We start from the raw sequence: 24,402 nt of genomic DNA on the forward strand, positions 1-24,402 counted from the left end.
CCTGATGATTTGTAGATTTTGCCCACTGTATGAACCTGCTAATATGTAGTATTTGCACAGTATATTTGTTAGGGCTGCAATTAACAATTATTTTCATTATCAGCTACAGTTATCGTTAATCAGCCGATTTTTGATTAATGGATTTTTTTTGTTTTAATGTCAGATTATAGGGAAAATCTCCTATAAGCTGTCCTCATAGCACAATTTGATGCAATGAAAATGCTTTTTTTTGTCCATCCAACACTCCAAAGCCCACACGGTTGGAATTGAGAGGCTGGAATAAGGGAGTATTTGCAGTTTTTCCTTGAAAAATATCAGTTATCAAAATAGTTGCTGATTATTTTTCTGTTGAACAGCTAATCATTTCAGTGAATATTTTTCATTACTACACTATTTGGCCTAAAATTTGAGGACATGAGTTATACATCTGCTTTGGGGCTGTTTTTCACGGTCTGGGCCCCTTAGTTCCAGTTAAGGGGAAATCATATTGATTACAGCAAATAATGATATTTTAGGTGATTTAACTATTGGTTGTAGCAGCAGTTTGGGAAAGGCCCTTTCGTTTTTCAGTGTGAGAATTCCCCCATGCACAGACCTGCACAGAGCCCTGACCAAAACCCTATCTAAGAATTTATGAATGAACTGGAGCGCCAGCTGTGAGCCAGTCCTATCGCCCAACATCAGTGCCTCACTAATACTTATGTGGTGTGGAGCATATACCTGTACCCAGGTACTAAAATCCCGTGGTACACCTTCCCAGAAGAGTAGAGGCTGTTACAGCAGCATATAAGAGACACTTCACATATTTTACATGACAAGGTCAATTTACTCGTCGTGGTTAGGTTCACATAGCCTGCGAAAAAAGTTTTATAATGTCTTCTGTGGCTTTGAAACGACTAACAAACAAGATATCCTACTTCCGTTGTGACTGTTCTTTTAAAAGTCTGTCTCTTGTCTCTCAGCTTTAATGAAGTGCAATCCTACAATGCTGGAGTACCCCTCCAATGCCCATGGTTTTGGAATTGCATGCCCAACAATTACATATGTGCACAATCTTCAGGTGTACATACAGTAGCTGACTGTGTACACTTTATTTTCAGATAAACACGCTGCTCAAGCTGTAACCAAACACTTATGTTCCAGAGACAACATCCATGCTCTCAAAAGACGCTCAGAAGTTATTGGCAGCCCAGGGAAGCACATGATGTACAAGACTGCACAGATGTTTTAGCGAGAACACTTTCAGTGTTTGATATATCAGTACAGCATTTCAGAAGTGGATGCTTTTTACACCTGAAACTAACAAATAACCCCCCCCCCCCCAAACTCATCCAGTGACTGTCCATCCCACAGAGAGAGCAGCCCCACTGTGAACTGCCACTTCTTCCCTGCATCCATCTTTCTCTCTTCCTCTTTGCATTTGCTCCTTTCTCTGGCTTTCTCTCTACCTGCTTTTTTTTTTTTTTTTTTAACTTTCTCCCCCTCTACATCTATCACTCTCCTTATCTCTGTCTCCCTCCTCTTTGTGTCTGTATTGATTTTTGTGACAATGGACGCTCCATACGTTTCGCCCTTTGTGATAGAGAGTGAGATGGAGTCTCAGGCTGATGAAATCAAAATTCCTTTTTTCCTCCCTCTCTCTTTTCACTCGCTTCACCGCAACAAGTGCTAACTCCATCAGCTTTGAACTTGTGTGTGTGAAATTTGCTCTCTGTGCTCTGATTGTCAACCCACGTCTGTTCCCTTTCTGTTGTTCTCTGCTCCCCAACCCACTTTTTTTCCTCACATCCCAAATTCTCTTCTGTTTGACACTGTTTTATTGGCATGACAGCCAAAAGTTAACATCATATCAACAGTGGGGATCCACACAGGTATGTTCATTTTCTCCATTGTATTCCTCTTTTCTTACATGTTTACATACCCAAATATTCTCTGTGCTCTCTTTCATAACATTGCAATGTAGAACAACTATGTCAGAGCAATACATAATTATAATAGGCCTAAAAAATAATTTATAAGTCTGTCACGGTAACTATTAGTAATTCAAATGAGAATACTCTTCATTAAATCAGAGAAACCAGTTGCTATGGATATGATGATCCTCCCAACCATCCTGTTATTCTGGGTCATCTTCAAATTGGCAGAACAGCCTAGATTCCTTTGTCTTTATCCACTGACTTCCTCCTCATAGAGTACCTCGGGGGATCCTGAAGTACTTCCAGGCTAGTTTGGAGACTTGAGTGACTATAGGGCACAATTAGACTTAACAGCTAAACCAACAGAGTGTCCATCCCCAAGGAGGATTTGGATGCTTCCTCCTCTTGTAACAGAAAAGGGTGAAGAATTCTGGATTTATGTTATTTAAATTTAAAGCTCTAGTAGGCTGGATTTTTTTTTTGTTTTTTTGTTTTTTTGTTATAACAACCCCATCCCATCAAATTAAATGACAACATTGTGCTGCAACATAGAGGAGCAATCCTCCACTGAAGTCAGATACTTTAAATTCACCCTATTATTTCATGTCAGTCTGGTGTGAAGAGTGGACATCAGTGGAAAATGTCTGCTGCAGAAAGTGATGAATCACTGACCCTAGAAAAGCAAAACTGTCTCATGATCAGCAGCAAGGTTCACCAGGTTTCTGGCTGTTGCCATTTAAGTAGGGTTATATATTAACACTGTGATACGAGACTAGACATCCTCTGGGATTTTAATTTACCTAATTTAATGGTACAGTTTAAAGTTTTTCTGGTTTTATAAGCTGCATTATTTATTGTATGGGATCTTTCTAAGAGACCAGCAATAAAGGCTTCTACTAGGCTTAGTCATCATATGAACATTATTAATAGAGCAGGGTTCAAAATGTCAATACTTTTTTGATACCAACCAAGTAGCAGCGGGTATCAGTAACTGCCAAGTACCAAGAGCTGGCTTCACATGTCTTGTCCCATTTTTGTAATATTGTTTACTCATTCTCGTACTATACCTATTCTTTTAGATAGATCCATATTTACATTATTTTGCCTTTTTTTTTAATGCAACGTTCTTGAACGGCAGTTTAGGCAAGATTTAAGTTTTTTGTTATTTAACAAGATTATTAAAAAGAGGTTTTTGCTTTACATTTTGATGGGTAAATCATGGTAATGAAGAAAAGTTTAATTTGGGTATTGGTTTCAGACTCAGCAATTGTATAGGCACTTGACCAAAAAAATTTCAAACGAAACCCAGAAGTTCTACAATCTGTGTAGATGGGGAACAAATGGTATTCCAACGGATTAATGCCATGATATGGAATCCCATCATGAAACCAAAAAATATAAACAATACAGTAAATTTTTCCCTTTGGTTTATGATTTTATTTTTCAACGAGAACATAGCACTTGTTATTTACAGAATAGCAGGAAAAATATGCCATTTTATTTAAATTGGACTGAAATTGGATTTGATTTCCCTCTCGAAATTGTTTTCAATATTCTATGAATGCGCCAGTGTTCATACTCAAAATATCATCACATTATATTAATATCTATGTATAGATACCAAGATATTGTGATATGTGAATTTGTCAGTTCTGCTGTGCTCCTATTGAATTCCTTCGATTTTAGAATACTTAGGCCGCCTGGTGGATCCAGCGCACTGAGGTTCATACAGTTTAACTGTAAAGTGCTGGTCAAGCTATCATCTTTTTCTCTGCCAAAAGGTCCTGTAGGTCTCCATTGTATTATAATGAAAAAGAAGAATATCATTTAAAAAAAAAAAAAAGTCTTAAAGCATATTTTACTGCTCTTTGCTATCTTGGGCCATCAACCTGGCCAATGTAGCTTTAAGCATTAATGTACAGATCACAAAGCCTGTAACAATGTAAGATAATGAATTTTTAATCTCATCTGCACCCCCTCTCTCTCTGTCTACCTTTTTCTTTTTTTTTCTTTTTTTTTTCCCTCCCTCCTCTCTTGCAGGGCGATGGCCTACAGCTGGAGTACGAAATGAAACTGACCAATGGCCAGTCTTTCTGGACGCAGCATTTCTCTGCAGATGAGTTCGGTAAGAGTGATTAGACAGGAAGAAAGAGCTTATGGAATGAATGTCTGATGGCACAAGCCAAAACCCCTTAGCACGGCCAATAAAGCACACTAAACAGGACAACTTACAATAATGAAGAGACAGTTGAATGAATTAATCATGATAGATGAACTGATAGGAAGGGATGAAAAGAAGAGCTTCCATATGAATTACTCCTACATCTCCAATGGTTCTCTCTTTCCCACCCTGTTTCTAGTGTAACTCTCTGTTTCTTAACTCATCCAATATCCTCATCACATTACCTGCCTTTCTGCACTTTTCATCCTTTCCTTTTTCTCTTTAATTGTCCCCCCTCTTCTTTACCTTGATATTTTCTAAACCTCATTGACTCCTTAACTTTCTGGTTTTGATTCCTCCTTCTCTCGTACCCTTTTCCCCTTTCCCCACCTCCCTCTGTTTTTTCGTCTTTCTCTGTCATTAATTATTCTTTTTTCTTTCCTTTTCTTTGTCCACCCACTATTTGCAGGAATCTTGGAGACGGACATCACGTTCCTGGTCATATTCTCCATTGTGTTCCTCCTCTCCTGCTACTTTGCCTGTAAGTACTGTCTTTTCCACTTACTGTATCTCTTTTTCTCCATCTCGTTCTATGAACGAGTCAGTTTATTCTGACTTTCAAAGCCCGCAGAAGTTATTAAGTGCCCTTTTCTGCAGTTCTGTTATGAAATCTACATGTTTTCTTGATGGGATAGGAGTAAGTTCTCATGTTTCCTCAGATAGTAAAGGTGAAGCATGTGCTATTTTCTCCCGGGGCGGGGAGATTGTCAGAATAGAGCATGAATAACACGGACGCAGGAGTGAGAGGATGGCGATAGCTAGCTTCACTTTTCGTGTAAAGGTGAACGGTTGAGTGGAGAAGGTAGCAATAGCCTTAACGTTAGTGAAGCGGGTTTGTCACATGAAGGTCACAGCGCAAATAACCTGCAGCAGCTGAGAAGAAATCCCCCAGGGAATGACTTACCCTCAAACGAAAACTTACTCCAAGCATGCTTCATGTAAGTTTTTCCCATGAAGCCATAAGTTTTATCTTCCATTATTCCAGCTTTTAAATCGTTGGTTCACTTAAATTACAAAAACTTATCATCTTACTCATCTCTAGTGCTGTGGTTCCCCACCTAAACCTAAACCTGACCCTAACCCCACATCACAAGGTACATCCTTAATATGGAGACAAGTTATGAGCAGTTCAACCAAAGACCAATTTTTCCTTCTCAGGTAGTTTCTTTTGAGGGATTTGATGGAAAGTATGCAGTATTTCATTAGTTTTATTAGTCCAGAATTTGAGATCTATTTCTCATATTTCTTCAGCGACCGCAATAAAAAATGAGGTGAACAGATTTTAGTTTGTGCTGCCCACAGCATTGAAAAAATGTTGGAGAATTCAACAGGCGCATACACACTGTCCATACTGTTTTTATAGGGACTATTTCTTTGGTAGTTTCAATAAAAACTGAAGACTATGGATTATCAATAGTAATGCAGACACTGTTTCTGGAAAGAGATATTGCTGTTAAACTTATTTAATGTAGTTTTTTAACTACATAAATTTAGTTTTTTTTGCTGTGAGCATCACAAACTAAAATATCTTCATGTTCATTGTTTTGGTGTTGAGGCAGAAATCTCAAAGAGGGATATCGCAAAATCTGGGCAAGTACAACCAAAACTATCTGCATGACTAGGTACTATTAGGAGTAGTCTGAAGAAAAACAATCTCCAAAAAGGACTCCATTTAGTAGCTGTTGTGGAGCTTTTGCGCAAATCGTACCATCTTCCACAGTAGATGGAGTTGCCCAGTTGTTGTTGTTGAGTGAGTTTTCATTTTTCTAAACTCTTTAAGGACTGCTAGTCCATGTTCCATATCAACTACTAAATGGACCTTTTTGGTAAAACTGTTTTTGTCAACAGCCTTTAAATGAACTCCAGTATGGTCATCCAAGTGTTTTGTAGTTAAATGCCTCCAAAACTGACTATGCCCATCCAGGTGTGTTTTATAGTGCATTGGTTGGATTTTCATGTACTGTTATTTAAGTGCATCCTTTGCTTTGCTTTCCATACTGCAGAGGAATGAGGCTACATAATACGGTGCAAATATATCTTTTGAGTCTTGCAGAAATCTTATGGTGATTTTTTTTTTTTTTATGCAGGTTTGGGACAAGGCTTTGAATGAACTGCTGTATCTTATCATGTGTATCATGTGTATGTTGCCTCTGCCTCCTTTACTGGAGTGCACACTGCCATGAAAATTTGAATTTTATTGAATTTGAGTTTTATGCATTTGCACGAGTCAAATCAAACAAAGGACAATAAAATAACACAGAAACATGCTGTACAAATAGAGAAAAAAATCCCTAAAGGAACTTCTTAACTACCTCTACCTAAATGATATAAAACAAAATGTCAAAGACACATGCAGATAATGAAACAAAGAAAAGCTATAAAGGCTTGTAAAACATTGAAGTCGGTAGAAAATGAGAGAATTTTCATTTTTGGGCGAAACCCTCCTATAAAAGCCATCATTACCTTTGAGGAAGTCACAGTAGGATCCAGTAGTACTTGGCTGGCCAAGCCTGTGGTTATACAGGGCAGCTGGGACTATGTGTGTGTGTGTGTGTGTGTGTGTGTGTGTGTGTGTGTGTGTGTGTGTGTGTGTGTGAGAACGTTTATGATCCTTCCTCCCCCTGTAGATTTTCCCTCGGGCCACTGCTGTTTTGTAGGAGTATTTTTGCAGTAAAATTGCTGGCTTAAAATACGTATTAAAAATATTTCCTCTCAGGTTTGGGACAGAGAGTAGAGAAGATGTAGAGACAGACATCGCAAGATGGATGCATACTAATGGTCGCTCCCCCCATTTGCCTGGCCCATTCCCTTGTTCTTTCTTTTCTTCTGTCTCTCACTCTCAATACCTCACTCCCTGCCATCTGTTAGCATGTCTCCATCCTTTTTATCTCTATCCCCACCAACACGCACACACTGTCGTCACCTCTATCTCATTCTTCTTCTTTTTTTTTTTCCCTGCAGACAATCTGAAGGGAAGACAGCTTCTTCACACAACCTACAAAATGTTTATGACGGCGGCAGGTGTGGAGGGTGAGAGCTTCTGTCCTGAACAGACACACACACACACACACACACACTATAACACACACATTATGCCTCAGACACTCAAGATGACAATGAGCCTCTTGCATGGCTGCAGCATCTCATACCTTAATCCCCACTTCAAGAGCCAAGATGTTATCACCCTTATTAGCCTATGAATAGGAACTATTGCAAACAGCCGTGCTGTGCCACAGTGTTCAGTGTAGAGTGCTGTCACTGACGAACACTCCCTCATTCATCTCATCCTATCCTCTCCTTTTTCTCCTCTCCCCTTATCTCACTTTTTTCCCTCTCACTTGCTTGTCCCCTCTGCAAATCCTTTCTTGATTCCCCCGTCACCCCTAAATTCCCTTCCTCCCTCTCCTCCCATTCCACTCAAGCCTTCTGCTCCTTTTTCATCTCCCTTTATCAATTCCTCTTCTCTTCTGCCCCCCCCAACCGCCGCCCCGCCCTCTCACTTTCTGCGTTATCATCTGTCTCCTCTGTTCTTTATCTTTTCTCCAATTCCTCTCCTCATCTCCTTCTCTTCTTCTCCCATATCTTCCCTCCCCTTTCCTCTTTCCTCTCTTTTCCCTTCTCTTCTTTTCCCATTTCTCTCCTCTCTGCATCTTTTCCGTTTGGCAGTGCTCAGCCTGTTGTTTCATTGTGTCTACTGGGGCCTGTATGCGAGAGATGGAGTTGGCAACGGCAGCCTGAAAATACTCGGTGAGTTCTTCTCCTGCAGTGGCCACTGACTGACTGACTGACTCACTGGAAAATCACTCACAGCCCGAGCAGATTGAACGAGTGGACAATGATGGATGTGTTAGCAAGTGAAGAGCTGTAATGGCTGGTTTGACGGGCATACGCAGGATCATGCATGATTTTGTCTGTGTGTGTGTGTGTGTGTGTGTGTGTGTGTGTGTGTGTTTGTGTGTGTGTGTGTGTGTGTGTGTGTGTGTGTGTGTGTGTGCGCGCGCGTGCGGATATGTGTGTGGTGACCTGATTTTAAATTTCCCCTCTGATATTACAGATTTGGAAAACCACAACCTAATTACTCCCTCTGTCTTCTTTCTCACTTTCTCTCCATCTCTGTATGTCTCTAGGGAAATTACTGTTCTCCGTCAGTTTCTTGGTGTTCCTTCTGATGCTCATATTGTTGGGCAAAGGTTTCACTGTCACCAGGTGGGGGGTTTGCAGTTTTTTTTGTACCTTATGTGTAAGTGTACATGTACTTTGCTTGAGCCTATGTGTATCCCTGTTTATGTGAGCCTGTCACCTTGTGCTCGTGTGTTTGCGCTGCCACTGTCTCTCACTGTCAGGCCTCGCTATCACAGTCATAACACTATCTCACAACATGACAATGTTACGTGTCAGTCAAGAAGTCAGTACGCTGGCTCTGAAAGCGTTGATGAACACCTGATACGTGTGATAGATGGAGGCTGCTCTGGTGTGAACTCTAGGTCGGTTTTGTGTATTTATGTCAGTTGCAGGATGACCCTTTGCCCTACAAACCCAGCTGCCAGTTTTTTTGTTCACTCACTTTTTTCTGGCAAAGCTTAGGGGACATTTCCTTGGGACAGGCATCATTTCGGATAGACTGCACAATAGATGATTTATGAGAGCTCTCCTTAGCTGGAACATCAGCATGTATCCATCATACACCTGACTGGATGAGTGCCCCACACTCACCCAACTGTCATTGCTCTTACTAATTTTCCACTTCCAGTCCCAAAATCTAGTTGTCGGACTGGAAAAACATGCCAGCTGCTCTTGAAACGTTGTTAAATTTCTGCCAATACATATCCTCAGAAGTTGCTTTCTGAGTCATTTTTGTGTGAGGAAAGGGCCGTGGAGTGCACACTCAACAGCTAGTTAATTTGCAGTTCACAAGGTTTTGAGTTTGAGTGGTGGTGAGTCATCAACTAAACCACTGCTCATCGTTTTAAGATTGGTCCTGCTTCATGTTCAATTGATTCTCTGTGAGTTTTTTTCCAGACTGAACTCATGAAGTGAAAACTGAGCTTGCAAGATTTAAGATGGCTTTTTCAACTATAGGATTACATCCTCCTCTTGGTTCAGAAGATTCTGTGATCTCTTGGACTTACTAAACCCTCTTAAAGCCCCAGTGAATAAACTTGAAACTGCATCACCATCAAGCTTAAAAAATGGCTGTTTATCTGCAGTGACTGATAAGTTGTGAGTTTGGAGATAACTACCCGACAACTTTGATATGTTTCTCTGGTGTGTGTGGTGATGAGTTGCTCTGAGCAAAAAGATGTTTTAAATGCTAATGAAGGCTTAATTCTGAAATGATTCCGTTTAACTGCAAATAAAGAAGCATTAGTTTCTGCTTTTTGTGAGTGTGGACAGCTTTTTCACAGCCTGTCGTCTCCATTAGTCTGCAGCCATTTTGTATTTACAATGTAAAGCTCAGATTTGGACACACCAGTCCTTTGTGTTGTGTGGTGTTGCATAGCTGTTTTTAGAGAAACAGTCTTTGCTTGAGTTTAAAGAAACAAATGGATGTTTTAGTGTGTGTGTTTCCATGTGCCTCTGCATCACTCCATCCCATATGTGTATCTCTAAGTGTGTCTGTGTTTTTTTTTTTTTTGGTTGTCTTACCTTCCTCTAACCTGTGTGCAACCTCTGACTCTCATGTGTCAGGGCGAGGATCAGTCACAGTGGGTCAGTCAAGTTGAGCATCTACATGACAGTCTACACAATCACCTACGTCATTCTCTTCATCTATGAGGCCGAGGTACACACTACAAACACACACACACACACACATACAATACATTACCAACACTGTACTACAGTGAACACTGGGCAGCAAGTAGTGATTATTTTCATCATTGATCAATCTATCGATTTTTTTTTTTTTTTTTGTTTGTTTTTTTTTTCTTTTCATTGAAATCACAAATGATCTGAGCCCAACGTGGCAGCTTTTAAAGTGAACAACAGTCCAAAACCCGAAGAGATTCCATTTACAATGACATAAAACCAAAAGAAGTCAGTGACGAGATGATGTTTGGTATTTTTATTGAATGATTTTAATGATTTATCCCATAAATGCATAAATGTTTTAAAATATTAATAATCAAATGCGTTGATTAATTTTCAATCATCATCGATTTTATTTAACTATTTCAGCACTCAACACCCATCGTTCACTCTCCTCACTAACAGCCACATTAATTGAGTTTTGTTAATGTGATGTTGGATTTTCTTTAAGTATGAGGTGCCAACTTGGAAAATAAATGTGCCTATCAGGCATAAATACAAGCAGCAAGGACTAGAAGTTCGTTGCAGGTTGCAGGGAATTTGTGAATGGAAAATCAAAATTATCTGTTCTTTTCACTAGTCGAAAATTAGTAGTCAACAATTTTGATTATCAATTTTGTAATGCCAAACATTCACTATTTGCAGCTTCTCAATTGTGAAGATTTGCTGCTTTTTTATGTATTACTGTATATTATGAAAATTCATTTATGAAATATTTTGGTTTCATTTTGGAAACATTGAATAGAAAGAACAGACAATCTGAAGACATCAGCTTTGACTCTGGGAAATTGCAACACCGACTCAATTTAAAGACAAAGATTAAGATTTGGGTAAACAATTGACAGACTTTTAAGCAGTGAAAATAATCAAGTGGCAGCCCTAATTTTCACACTAATAAAATCACACTAGTAACTAAAGGCAAAGTATTCTGCAGTTGAGTTACTTTTCTGTTCATTTTCATATCCCAACTAGTAAAACGTGAACAGTTCAAAGTTCCGCCTCTTGAGATGTGACTTGAAAGCAGCATCTGAATTATGCCCAGGATGACTGGGTGCAAGATTTCTGATTATTGATGCTGGACACAGTATCTGCACTTATACTTTATTACTGCTTTCTTCGGCTTTTATTTAATAATCTCATAAATATTCATAGAAGACTTGATCCCAGGGATCAGCATGGGCTGTAATAATAGCTTTTTCTGTCAAGTCACCCATTACACTGATATATTGCTAATTATGAATATGCATCAAGTCCATCGTTAAAAGAATTATAGAAACTCCTTGATGAGTTACAAATTATGGATCCTGACAGGAACAATTAGGCAGCAACTACAGCTACAATCACAACTAAAGAGAATCGCAATACTTACTACTGTACCTGAGACCATATATCTTAGATCAGTGATTGTTTCTTTATAGTTACCTTGAATTGGAAAGTTAAACTTACTGATCAGCACTCTGTTTGATATTCTCTCATTAATTATACTGTGTGTCTATGTTCTGCATGTGAAGACGGAAACAGATTTCACCAGCTATGATGCTGAGCTTATGAATTAATAACACACTCAGGAGTGTTACATACATCTCTGCGTACTGCAGAGGCTTCAGCAAATTCAGATGTAATGATGGTACATTTAGGGCCAGTGGATTACAGTCTTTGAATACAGCATGGTAATGACCCAATGGGAATAGTGCAGTGGAAGTATCTGTGCTATATTTAATTTTGGAGCCTATAGCCATCTCTTGCACTGCAATATGTGGACCTGAAGCGGTGTAATTTATCTGCCGCCTGCCCTCTTACGTGGTCCCTGCGATTAAAAAGCTCAAAACTCAGGGGAGCTCCTGCTCAAAATATCCCAAACTAGGTTACAGTTGGAACCGAAATGGAATGTGTTCCTGGTACTGGGCCTGCAGCCGAGAACCCGACAGGCTCTGGTTGCCCGGTTGGATACCAAGAAGCTCCACACCGAGCAGTCAGACCTATGCATTATGTAGCAAGCGTAACCCTGTATGGCAAACGCTATCCCGTCACTGGACTGTAAAATGCAATCTAGCGTCAAGCACACACACGCGACACACAATCACAAACTTGTGCGCACGCATGCCGATGACCTAGTTGTGGAGAAACGTCGATGTCAAAGACTCACAGAAAGCTACAAGCTGAGCTTTGGCTCGGTCATCACAGTGCATCAGCTGAACCATGAGCCATCCATCTTAGTAATTAGGGAACAGACTAGAATGTGAAGCCAAGCCAATAGATGCTTTTTTTTCTACTTTGTGTAAAAGTTTAGCTCATTTAAGTGTGTGTGTTCGTGTGTTCTTATGTCCCTGTGCCAGTTCTTTGACCCAGGTGAAGTGCTGTATGCCTATGACAGCCCTGCAGGTTACGGACTGATGGGCCTGCAGCTGCTGGCCTACGTGTGGTTCTGCTATGCCGTGCTGGTCTCTCTGAAACACTACCCAGAGAAACAGCCCTTCTATGTCCCTTTTTTCACCACATACACACTATGGTGAGACCTGCACAGCTTCCCCTACTCTGCCCTTGCACCTGATAATAGCACCTGAGCCAGAGATTGCAGGAGTAGTAAAATACATATTTCTCTGTTTGAGGTCTTTTCAATTTGAATAATTTATGCTGCTTTGTAATGTGCACGAAATAGATGATGTTTTAGCGGTCCCGGAATGAAAAGTTGTTTATTTTACACTACCCTTTTATACCATCGTGTTCCCAACCTGTGTGCTCTACTTGTACTGTAGATAATTGTACTTGAGTGAGGTATTGCTAGAGGAAAATATCTATTTTTACTCAGCTGATGAGATCTCTTCTGTTGGAATAATCTGTCCATATACTGTGTGTGTGCAAAATAGTTTAAATCTTTGTACCAGAAAGTAGCATTTTTCATTTATACAACCCAGAGAAACACCCTTCTGTTCAGCCCCTCTGCCTTTCCTCTGCCTCTGTGTATAACAGCATGAGCTTGAAATGAAGGGTATATTACAAAAACTAATATAATCTGTATTACTGTCTCATTGCTACGACTATCTCCCGCCTCATTATCTACGCCTCTCCTCTCCTTCCATCTTTATCTCTCTCTGTGCTCTACAGCTGCTTCTACTTTTTCCGCTGCCTCTCTTTCACCATCAAACTCTACTGTCATCTTTTCCTTTCATTTAGTTTTCTCCACATTGTTATCCTTAATCTCCCCACTTGTCTTCCTCAGGTTTTTTGCAGTGCCTGTTATGGCTCTGATCGCCAACTATGGGATTCCTCGTTGGGCCCGGGAGAAGATCGTCAATGGCATTCAGCTCGGCATCCACCTCTACGCTCACATCGTCTTCCTCGTTCGTACCACACACACAAACGCGCACATGCTCATGCAGACCCTTGCACTTCTGCTTAGTTCACATTATTCAAGAGTCATTATTGCCACTGTCAGTCATACATTATTCACTATGCTTGTGACATAACTGCTTCACACTGATTGTCTCCTCAACACATCATTATCTACCTTTTCCTCACCTTCGACACATTGTTCTTTACTAATGGGCTGTACTGCTCAGGCAAATTTCCATTTATGTTCCTGAGCAGTGCATGCATTGCAATTCCCCCCCTTGTCACTTGGACCTCATATGCTCTGGCTTTGTGTTAGATACTGTATATACATAGATTATATATGTAAGAATTAGCAGAAATCATCACACCTTTTTATACTTTTGTCCCGTAGGTTATCACACGCCCTTCAGCAGCCAATAAGAACTTCCCATATCATGTTCGGACATCCCAGATTGGGATTCTGCTGTCCAGTCCAAAAGGGGGCGAGGGTGCCGAGAGTTTCCCCCATCACGCTTATGGAAATAGCTCCTTCCTTGGAGACTCTCAACCCAACTTCACTGAACTCTTCTCCATCCAATCAGTGAGTCTAACCGTAATGTGTGCATGTTTTTGGATGCCTGGTTGATATCCTGGATTGATGCTGTTGAAGTGAGAATTGAGAATGAGAATTACAGCTCATGAACTGTATGTGTCTACCGTATATTCACTTAATGCTTCCCCGTAATCATTTTGCAGTGCTTTCTTCACATAATTAGATTAACTAAGTTGTACACATTTTTTGCTGCTTTTAAAGTCTGAGTTTCCCCTGTGTCAAACCTAGCTTGAAATTAACTGCTGTCTCATCAAAAAAGGCTCAAATTACAAGATATGAGTGTAACAATACAGTTTGTAAGAGGACATGTTTATGCAGTTTATTTCTTCCTGTGGGCATCGGGTGAATGACAATAAGCACAGCTTACTGTAGCACATGCGCTGATATGAAAACACATGAGCGCAACAAAATAACGATTTAAATAGAAAGTTTGACAAGACCAAATTTAAGCCGTTGTTTGCCGTGATGAACAAGCAAGCAAGTTGCTTTTTCATACTGAACAGAAATGAGTGACAGAAGAAGAGCTCTGGATCTTCAACTACACTGACACAACGTGCAGAAACTAGCAGGATTAATACAACTTGAATTGGTGAACCCAAGTAGTACCAGATACAAAGCTGACAAAATGCATGACAGTTGTCACACAATCACTACTAGTAAGTTTAAATGTGCATTACCTTTCAAGTGTTTATTGGATAAAATGGCATTAAAACTTAACGAGAATTAAAATGTATGAAGTTATATGGCAGAAGAATATAGAACAAAATATAATAAAATAAAAGTGCAGTGGAGAAAACGGGTTTTTAATTTACATTCGAAAGTGGTTTAGGATGAGCAATTATGTGTTCTGTAATCTAATACTCAGAAATTGATTCTCTGAGTAAGTGAAAACAGTAAACAGTAGTTTATGCCGTGCTTTGTTCTCTTTGTTCCTGTTAGAAACCTTGCCAGCAGACTTGATGCATTTGCTGCAGACATCTAATTTGAAGAAACTGGAAAGACCAGGCATGAGTGCGGCTGCTTAAAAAAAGTCCAATAAAACTTTTGTTTTCTGTTGTTGAACAGAACGATCTTTGTGTTGTCCTAATCTAAGTGAAGTAAATGTAGTTGCAGTTGATTACTTGCATTGTCACAGTGAGTCTGTTGGATCAGGGGTATTTGATGAAAGGCCACAGCAAATTTGCTGTGTTACTGTTTTGCAGAAATTGGCCTGAAGGGTAACTTTTCAGGCTATCACAGGAGTCCCTGTGCTATGTCGCCTGAAGCCAAATTGAAAAATGTCAAATAAAACAAATTTATCATTTTTTTTCCAAGATGGGCAAGATTTTCTTAGTATAAAATTGTGTTTAGTATCATAACATCTAAGTTAGAGGAGTTTAATAACTGAAGGTTTTAGTGAAATTCATGGTTTGCAGCACATCCAGTGCAAAGAAATTAGAACAAAAGTATCTCAACAAATGACAGTCAGAACAAGTCCTGACAACTAAGATATAGATTTTGAAAAACAACTCGAATCATTAGGATGAATGTTTATCTGATACTTTTTTGATAATTGGTTATTCATTTAAGTAATTTTCAAGGAAAAATGCCAAACATCTGATCATTCCAGCTTTAAAATGTGAAAATTTGCTGCTTTTCTTTGTCATACATTTATACTAAATTGAATATCTTAAGGTGTCAGAACATTAATCTCATAAATAAATACATTTGGTTATGTGACCTTGAGGTCTTAGAAATTATGAATATTTTTCACTGTTTTGTAGACCAAACAGTTAATAGATTCATCAATTACCAGATTAATTAATGAAAATATTGAAAATGGGCCTAGATTTTTGCATATATTTACCATATTGTGACACATATATTTAAAAAAAATTCCCCTCATAATGTATTTAATCATTTAAACCAAGCCCTCCGGGCCCACATGAAGGCTTACATACAGTAATGATTAATATACAGTAGAGTCTGGTTTGATGAACTGTAGTTTCGTGGAGGGTCATGCAAGTGAACCGGGTGAAGCCTGGAGGTCAGGAAACCCAGTACATGTGTAATTTACCCCAACCTATATAACCATGGCAGCATCACTGAGCTGTAGAGGAAGCTGTCAAAATGTGATATATAGTATGGTGTTACTGACACAGTGTCTACAAGGTCCCACTTTCCGGCCAGGGCAACACATTCCCGTAACCTTCATCCCGAGGATAAGACGAGGTCGAATGTGCAAAACTATCATGTTCCTCCTTCCAGGATCCAGTGAAGACGGTGGAGGAGACGGTGGCCTGTAAAGGACCGGAGGTGCCGAGGAACAGCGAGCAGAAGATAATCACCACTGCTGCTGACTTGACATCGATATTGCCCCCACCTCCGATACCCCCCCGCCCGGCCACACGCTCACCCCCGCTGCCGCCGCGGCTCCCCTCCTTCACCGAATATTTCAGCATGCAGAGTGGAGGAGGAGCAGGGTTCGGAACAAAGGCATGAGATGGGAGGAAAGACTGGACAGAGGCAGATGGGGGAAGGTATGGAGGGAATGGACAGAATGACAAATACAAAGTAAAGGAAGAGTGGAAATCAAGGTGTAACTGTTTAAAGACAAAAGGGACAGCCAAAAAAAAGTTTGGAAGGATGAAGAAGAGAAATAATCAGAAATGTGAATTCCTAAATGGTCCCTTTTCACCTGTGAATGGAAATAACCTGCATGGAGGAGTGAGGCGGAAATGGCTGAGAGTAGGAGTGCTAAGCTTGTTAAAGAATAAAGGAGCAATAAATATTTGATGCTGACCAGTAAAAGGCACACAGGGAGAAAGATGACAAAGTGGATGTAGCCAGAGCAATAGAATGATAGCTGTGCACGATGCGGAAATGAACAAAATTCTTAAAATACTTTTATTCAAAAATTCATGAGGCATTGATGGTGTGCCTGGAAGAGTTTTGTAAATAGCTAAAACTGGAGAGAGCTACCACTATATATAGTTTTATTTCAAAAGAGGAATTTTGTTTTCATGGTTTTTTTCCGCATCATTAAATTCCAGTTGGTGCTGTGACCATTGAAAAATGTCATTCCATTCCATTTATCGAATTCATGTTTTAAAAAAACAAAAACAAAAAGATTTTTTTTTTTTTTAAATGTTTGGCACATTTTGATAAAGCATAGATATTTACTCTATATGGAATTTGTTGGGTTAATTTCTCTTCTAATATGCCTTCATTGCAGCTGGTTATTCTGGATTGATATGCTAATGTGTAAATGTAAAATGTCACATTAACTGTGGGCACCTCTGGGTACTTGTAAAACACGCATGTTTGTATTGTATTTCCTGTCCAAAAAGCTGATATATGTACTCCACGTGATCATACAATATTCGCTTATTGTGTGTATTGAAATCCATACTTTTGTAAATACATACAATAGGCTTTAGTATATTTTTGACAGGATAAATTCTATTAGTTCTTATTCCAAACAAAACCCTCTTGTGCTGTCTGAAACCCAATATGACAACCAATATTATACTGTATCGGTTTTAGTTGAATTTTCACTGGAGTGCAAAATATGCCTGCTCAAAAATGTCATTTCTGTGTATGTAGACGTTGGTGAATGTACTGATGCAATACAGCACAAGAACGGGTGATTTTCAAGTTACTGGAATACTATAGTACAGCTCTGGCGAACTGTCTTTGGCTTCCATCTATAAGACATTCATGATTAAAGAGCAGGAGGCTTTCTTTTTTTAAAATACAAGTAACTTAATCCCCATCCCGTCTAGTACCTGAAACATGAATATTTTATTTGTCTGTTTTTCGCACCTGAATGTTTGAACTGTGCGAAAAGCTGAACAAATATTTCTAGTTTTGTATCCCCCTAACATTGAGCTATGACCAAAAAGACAAAAAAAAAACAAAAAACAAAAAAAAATCCTTGTAGACGAACTGTGAAAACAGCAACACAACTGTACATTTTGTCCGTCCTGCATGGAGCACTTTAATGTTCCTGGTCTTGGTCTGTTTGTTCGTGGTGATGTCACCTTATAAGACTGCTTTAAAACCTTTATTCACACCACATTGAGTAGTATACCAGACGCATACACCTGTAAATACAGTCTGAAAAGGTCATCGGCTGCCCGGACATTTTAGGGAACGTATCATGCTCGGTCAACGTAATTTAACATTGAATTAATGAAGTTGATAATTCATGTAAGAATGTCATTGAAACTGAATTTACCAACACTTTCCTGAAATTCAGAAAATTAAAAAAAAAAAAATCAATGAAAGGACACTAACAAATTCAGCTGTTTTATCTTGACCATTCATTTATTTCTGATTCATAGAATCAGTGGTACTCAACTAGTCGTCCACAGATTTATCAGTGGCAATCTTGCTGTAATGGAGTACTTTAGGACTGTGGTGTGTAACTTGTAAGAGTGCAGTTTAGAGGTGTAACTTAGTCAGAATGATACTTGAATAAGAGTACTAGTCGTTATTTCTGATTTTGTGTCTGGTTTAAACTTGGCATGTCTGCCATTTTCTCTGCCGTTGCCTGTTGTTACGGTTGCCATGACTCGACTGAACAGACACTGGAGGACTCGACGAACGGGCAGGCTTACTGATACCGCATCACTGCTTCAACCTCGCAGATATTGATGTTAATTTACAGGACTGAGACACACACTTAGGGGGGAGAACTTGAAGAAAAAGAGATTAAGTATGCATGACAGAAAAAACAGCACAGCTTTTAGGCTACTCAGAGCGATCTGGTTAAGAGCACATCACTGAAGCACTGTTCAGATGCATTTTAACGGTGTCAAATGACAATTCTAAATACACTGTACATATACACTTTTTGCCAAAATAATAAAAAAAATATGTTTTTATTAGAGGCCTTGGTGAGCGTGTGTATTATTTGGCTCCTGTCTTAATAAGCGAGAGTGTTTGTGTTCCAGTTTGGACAATGGCATGTGTCCAAAGGGGTAAATCTAATATCCGTAAATCATATTTAGAATCTGTTCTCATTACGAGAGTCCATTAAAGTAAAACACCAAAGGGACAGACTCCAGGCTGGTCACAATCTAATGTAGGCTGGCCTAATTATTTCACAGTCACTGCCAGTATCCCGGTCTGTGGACTGCTGAAGTGCAGAGTCACAGCGAACCTTTCCTGTCTGCACCCGTTCCCCAGTAAGGGTCGAAATTTACAAATGACTTTCAGCCTAATTGCTGCCACAGTCTTTAAAGGAAAAATGTATGTATTTTTAAGGGAGTTATTTTGCCATGAAGTCCTTTTCTATCATATTTCATCAAATTTAATGCAATGCAATGGTCCTACAATATATAAACACTTTATTATTCTATTTCAACTTCGGTTTTAATGAGAAAAGGCTTGTGGTTTTCTATTGTTATACATTACATTGTTAGGTGTTCTATCATTTGTCAGGACTTCTTAAGACCTTTTCAACACCACATAGAATTAAATACATTAATTTATTGTCATTTTTGTCAGTACTTCCCAGCTGAACTGTATGAAATATAACAATAATCCCTTATAACATAATTAATCAACTAAAATGACCTGTAGGCAGATAAATAGCCGAAAAGTTATGGATGGATTAAACCAATTAGAAATTAATTTGCCATTCTGCTACAACTGTTGCTTGCCCATTAAGAGTCGATGAGCCTCCCAGCTACTGTAGTTAGCAGTAGTGACAGTGTTTGCTACGGGTCTGATGGTGCTGACTGAACCTCCACAAAAAAGATTAAACCGCCTCCCGCAGCACCGTTCACTGTCACAACAATCCCACTTCTAGTTTAGAGGTGTATAACGTGTCCTGACAGCCCGCAACCGCGTACAAAAAAAGTTCATGTTACTGTCTAAGGCGGGCAAGAAAAATATTCAAGACCCTTGCGAATCAAATTTAGGACTTTAATACCTTTTATGGCATTTTTGATTAAGATTTTTGAAGACCTGGACGTAAGGATGTTGTTCACTGAGTGAACAGCACAGGTGTAGTTGATAACATTAACGTTTCCATGTACGTCTTGCAGTGGAGCCACTGTTGACGTTCTTAGTTACACCTGTTATTTTTCTGCTAGTCAGAGTCAGAATGTGCGCTGTGAACAGTTCTGTAATAAGGTGTTTGTTGGTCTGTTTGTTTTTTTCACCATACATACAAACTGAACCATAAACTATGGTCTGGAAAAAAAAAATACTCAAGATTTGACATAATACTTGTTCAAAATTAAACATTAGCTTCACAAACCTAGTACTTTTTATTTCAGGGTTTTTGTACTGGTTTGCAAGTAGGACTTCTTTTTGAAAAAGGCAAAGGGAGGTTTTCATGGTCATATACACTGACTACAGCTCATTGACCAGCTAGTTCGTGAACAACTGTGAAAAGCTACAGCCCCGTCCATAGGCCTTTTTCACACAAGACATTTTGACACGCCACAGTAGGAAAAGCACGGGTGTAAATCCTAAAATGAATGATCGTAACCGTTTTAGTTTCAGGGTCCTGGTACCATGCGTGCTGGCTCACTGTCACACTGGCATGTCTTACTGGGGGCCTTTGAATTTAACAGAGCCTTTGTTAATATTATTAAGTAAAACACCAAAGGGACAGACTCCAGGCTGGTCACAATCTAATGTAGGCTGGCCTAATTATTTCACAGTCACTGCCAGTATCCCGGTCTGTGGACTGCTGAAGTGCAGAGTCACAGCGAACCTTTCCTGTCTGCACCCGTTCCCCAGTAAGGGTCGAAATTTACAAATGACTTTCAGCCTAATTGCTGCCACAGTCTTTAAAGGAAAAATGTATGTATTTTTAAGGGAGTTATTTTGCCATGAAGTCCTTTTCTATCGTATTTCATCAAATTTAATGCAATGCAATGGTCCTACAATATATAAACACTTTATTATTCTATTTCAACTTCGGTTTTAATGAGAAAAGGCTTGTGGTTTTCTATTGTTATACATTACATTGTTAGGTGTTCTATCATTTGTCAGGAGACCTTTTCAACACCACATAGAATTAAATACATTAATTTATTGTCATTTTTGTCAGTACTTCCCAGCTGAACTGTATGAAATATAACAATAATCCCTTATAACATAATTAATCAACTAAAATGACCTGTAGGCAGATAAATAGCCGAAAAGTTATGGATGGATTAAACCAATTAGAAATTAATTTGCAATTCTGCTACAACTGTTGCTTGCCCATTAAGAGTCGATGAGCCTCCCAGCTACTGTAGTTAGCAGTAGTGACAGTGTTTGCTACGGGTCTGATGGTGCTGACTGAACCTCCACAAAAAAGATTAAACCGCCTCCGCAGCACCGTTCACTGTCACAACAATCCCACTTCTAGTTTAGAGGTGTATAACGTGTCCTGACAGCCCGCAACGCGTACAAAAAAGTTCATGTTACTGTCTAAGGCGGGCAAGAAAAATATTCAAGACCCTTGCGAATCAAATTTAGGACTTTAATACCTTTTATGGCATTTTTGATTAAGATTTTTGAAGACCTGGACGTAAGGATGTTGTTCACTGAGTGAACAGCACAGGTGTAGTTGATAACATTAACGTTTCCATGTACGTCTTGCAGTGGAGCCACTGTTGACGTTCTTAGTTACACCTGTTATTTTTCTGCTAGTCAGAGTCAGAATGTGCGCTGTGAACAGTTCTGTAATAAGGTGTTTGTTGGTCTGTTTGTTTTTTTCACCATACATACAAACTGAACCATAAACTATGGTCTGGAAAAAAAAAATACTCAAGATTTGACATAATACTTGTTCAAAATTAAACATTAGCTTCACAAACCTAGTACTTTTTATTTCAGGGTTTTTTACTGGTTTGCTTTTCTTTTTGAAAAAGGCAAAGGGAGGTTTTCATGGTCATATACACTGACTACAGCTCATTGACCAGCTAGTTCGTGAACAACTGTGAAAAGCTACAGCCCCGTCCATAGGCCTTTTTCACACAAGACATTTTGACACGCCACAGTAGGAAAAGCACGGGTGTAAATCCTAAAATGAATGATCGTAACCGTTTTAGTTTCAGGGTCCTGGTACCATGCGTGCTGGCTCACTGTCACACTGGCATGTCTTACTGGGGGCCTTTGAATTTAACAGAGCCTTTGTTAATATTATTCGTAAAACACCTGTGCGTTTCATAATACGAGTCAAAATGTCTGCTGTGAAAAAAGCCTGTTAACTTTAATTCTCTCTGAACTGTCCAGAACCACTTATAGTTCAACAGATTAAAATTTTGGTGCTGTTTAGCTCCGCTGTTCCCATATTAAAATGTGTAAGAAATTCTGTCAACTGTCTACATGTCTCGACAAAATGGGTACAAGAAGAGAGCTGTTTCTTTTCGTGAGCTGCCGCTGTGTAGCCAAACCTCACATGGTCAACAGGACAAACATGGATATTTTTGTGTTCAAAGACATAAAGCGTTACTTCGGTTAGGAAATCACATTTATTAATACATAACCAATCAGATATGCTCTCTTACAGAAATGTTCTTGGCTGCACCTGTACGCAATGTAGCTTTTGAACTGTTCTTTTGCTGAAGAAACGCATCAGTCTCTATAGGCCACAGTTTGCACGTGACTCTTTAGTGCATTTCAGCATCCAAACCATCGACCGTCAGCAAGTTAAGCGTTTATCCCCCACCATGGTATGAATTATGATTTCGCAGCTAACTCTTGTGCCCTGTCCTCTCTGTAGCCTTTGAGCAGCTGGTTGATGAGGGTCAGTTCGTTCTCCTTTTTCGCGGGATAGAGAGGCGGGAAGGGGTTGCCTTTGTACTCCAGGACGGCCATCTTAGCTCTGTCCAGGTTCTCTCTGTTGGGGATGCGTGCCATCCGTGTGTAACCGTTCGACTGAGTCTCAAACCGCGGGGCAAGGACCTTGAAGAGCTTTGGGACCAGATCCTTTTCCTGAAGAGAGGAAACAGACTCAAACTGAACGATGACTTCACATCAACTTTTTCACATGCGGAGGGAAACCGTTTGTAACTTAACAGCTGCGAGAAGCTGCAGACACGTACCGTCAGCCAAAAACTGGCCATTTTCATCGCCTTCTCATCAGTGTCTCCCTTTTTGGCATAGTCAACCAGCTGGGGGAAAACAAAACAAAACAAGAAAACACATACAATCAGAGGAACAAAAAAATCGGAATATGATGCACATTAGACCGTCCTCACACAAAAATAATCTTGGTGAGAGCAAACACAAATAGACATGGTAGGGTGAACATTTTTTGGACAGAGCAAAATCCAGCTGTCATGTGGCACAGTGACCGTCTCACTAGGTCCAGGGACCCTGAAATGTCGTGGAGGAGGTTTCAGGAGTTCTGCTGGAACACTTCCGCCACTCTCTCATAACTATCACTACCGAAAACACACCCTACAAAGTGCCCTGCCTCACTGATGCCTCTCAGAGGATTCACTCCGAACCTCTATGGACAAAACCTTCTCCATGTGTCTGGAGGCTGATATTGATCCTTTCCCAACAACTACATTTGAGAAGCCAATGTGTCTTCTATGCAACTTCTATGCTGTTTTCATTTATCCAAGCACAGCTGGCTACATACTGTGACACTGGCTGACTTGGACAGCTAGTTACCTTTTCGGCGTAGAAGCGGACTTCGTCTGCCCTGGCCAGCGTGGTCTCGATCCTCTCATGTCGCACCAGTCCTGTCAAAATGTTCCGCAGCATGTTGATCCGGGACTGGGGACCCAGACCCATCTTCCGGGCCACCCGGCCGTGCGAGATCAACGCCTGCAGCGTGAGGCGCATCCTGTCCGGTTAGATTCGCCTGTGCGAGAGTCCGAGACAAAGAAACGCAGAACCAAACTGCGTGAAAGGGTGAACGGGTTTCAATTGAACCGTATGTGTGGATGATAGAGCAGTTAACCCGAAATAAGACCAAGTCCTCAGGTCAGTTATTTCTATGCGAAGGGTGCTGGGTTTGACATTGGTGGTGCGTCGATAAATTTGTCCGACTCGGTCATGGAACAGGGGAGCAACAGTTCCGCTTAACTCACTGGAGCCAGAAGATTTTGTCGTTCTTGTAACCCTTGAAAGGAAGTGATAGAGGACACTTGTACATCTGTATATCTTCGTGACGTTGTTTTGTTATTATTAAATACAAAGTTTACAATACAGCGGATAATACTGAAATTCTTTTTTATATTCTGTGGTTCCTGATTGCTAAGGACCTATTTCTTGTTTGGTTTCTAATACTATTTCTTCATAATTCTGTTCTGTTTTTATCTTTTTTTTACCTGTCTATTATAACGACGTGGTCTCAATGCATTATAAGATGATTTTAAATTGACAAAAACACAGGTTTAAGTGATATTGCGTCAGTTTTCCCCCTTATTTCATTCTGCATGACGATTAGCCAGGAAGACCAGAGAGGCAGAGAAACAAAGAGACGGAGCATTACAAAATAAAAGAAAGAACTAAAAATGTTGGTGTTACACTTATTTTATTTCAATCGCCATTTCAACAATCAGAATTTCAGGATCTTGCAGTATAGA

At 39.8% G+C, this 24,402-nt stretch overlaps 2 protein-coding genes across 4 annotated transcripts in view; one reads left to right on the forward strand and one right to left on the reverse strand.

The window, feature by feature from the left end:
- Positions 1-18,698, forward strand: part of tmem145 (transmembrane protein 145) — a 37,444-nt gene extending 18,746 nt beyond the window's left edge. For 2 of the 3 annotated variants that reach the window (XM_040118586.1, XM_040118589.1), the window contains 10 exons: positions 3,957-4,041; positions 4,547-4,618; positions 7,099-7,167; positions 7,804-7,884; positions 8,265-8,343; positions 9,826-9,919; positions 12,282-12,454; positions 13,166-13,286; positions 13,670-13,858; positions 16,118-18,698. In XM_040118586.1, the coding sequence (XP_039974520.1) occupies positions 3,957-4,041; positions 4,547-4,618; positions 7,099-7,167; positions 7,804-7,884; positions 8,265-8,343; positions 9,826-9,919; positions 12,282-12,454; positions 13,166-13,286; positions 13,670-13,858; positions 16,118-16,351 (1,197 nt within the window). In that variant the 3' untranslated portion in view covers positions 16,352-18,698. Of the gene's footprint in view, positions 1-3,956; positions 4,042-4,546; positions 4,619-7,098; positions 7,168-7,803; positions 7,885-8,264; positions 8,344-9,825; positions 9,920-12,281; positions 12,455-13,165; positions 13,287-13,669; positions 13,859-14,809; positions 14,926-16,117 lie in introns of those variants that run through there. The other variant, XM_040118588.1, reaches the window with a different exon arrangement.
- Positions 18,699-22,313: 3,615 nt separating this feature from the next.
- mrpl17 (mitochondrial ribosomal protein L17) lies at positions 22,314-23,908 on the reverse strand. Its single transcript, XM_040118507.1, has 3 exons — positions 23,483-23,908; positions 22,906-22,974; positions 22,314-22,795 (listed from the first exon to the last, which is right to left on the reverse strand). The coding sequence occupies exons 1-3, from the start codon at positions 23,654-23,656 to the stop codon at positions 22,541-22,543; spliced, it is 498 nt and encodes a 165-aa protein (XP_039974441.1). The 5' UTR covers positions 23,657-23,908; the 3' UTR covers positions 22,314-22,540.
- Positions 23,909-24,402: the final 494 nt, after the last annotated feature.

The sequence above is a fragment of the Xiphias gladius genome, chromosome 22, assembly GCF_016859285.1.
Source record: "Xiphias gladius isolate SHS-SW01 ecotype Sanya breed wild chromosome 22, ASM1685928v1, whole genome shotgun sequence".
Classification (NCBI taxonomy): Eukaryota; Metazoa; Chordata; class Actinopteri; order Istiophoriformes; family Xiphiidae; genus Xiphias; species Xiphias gladius.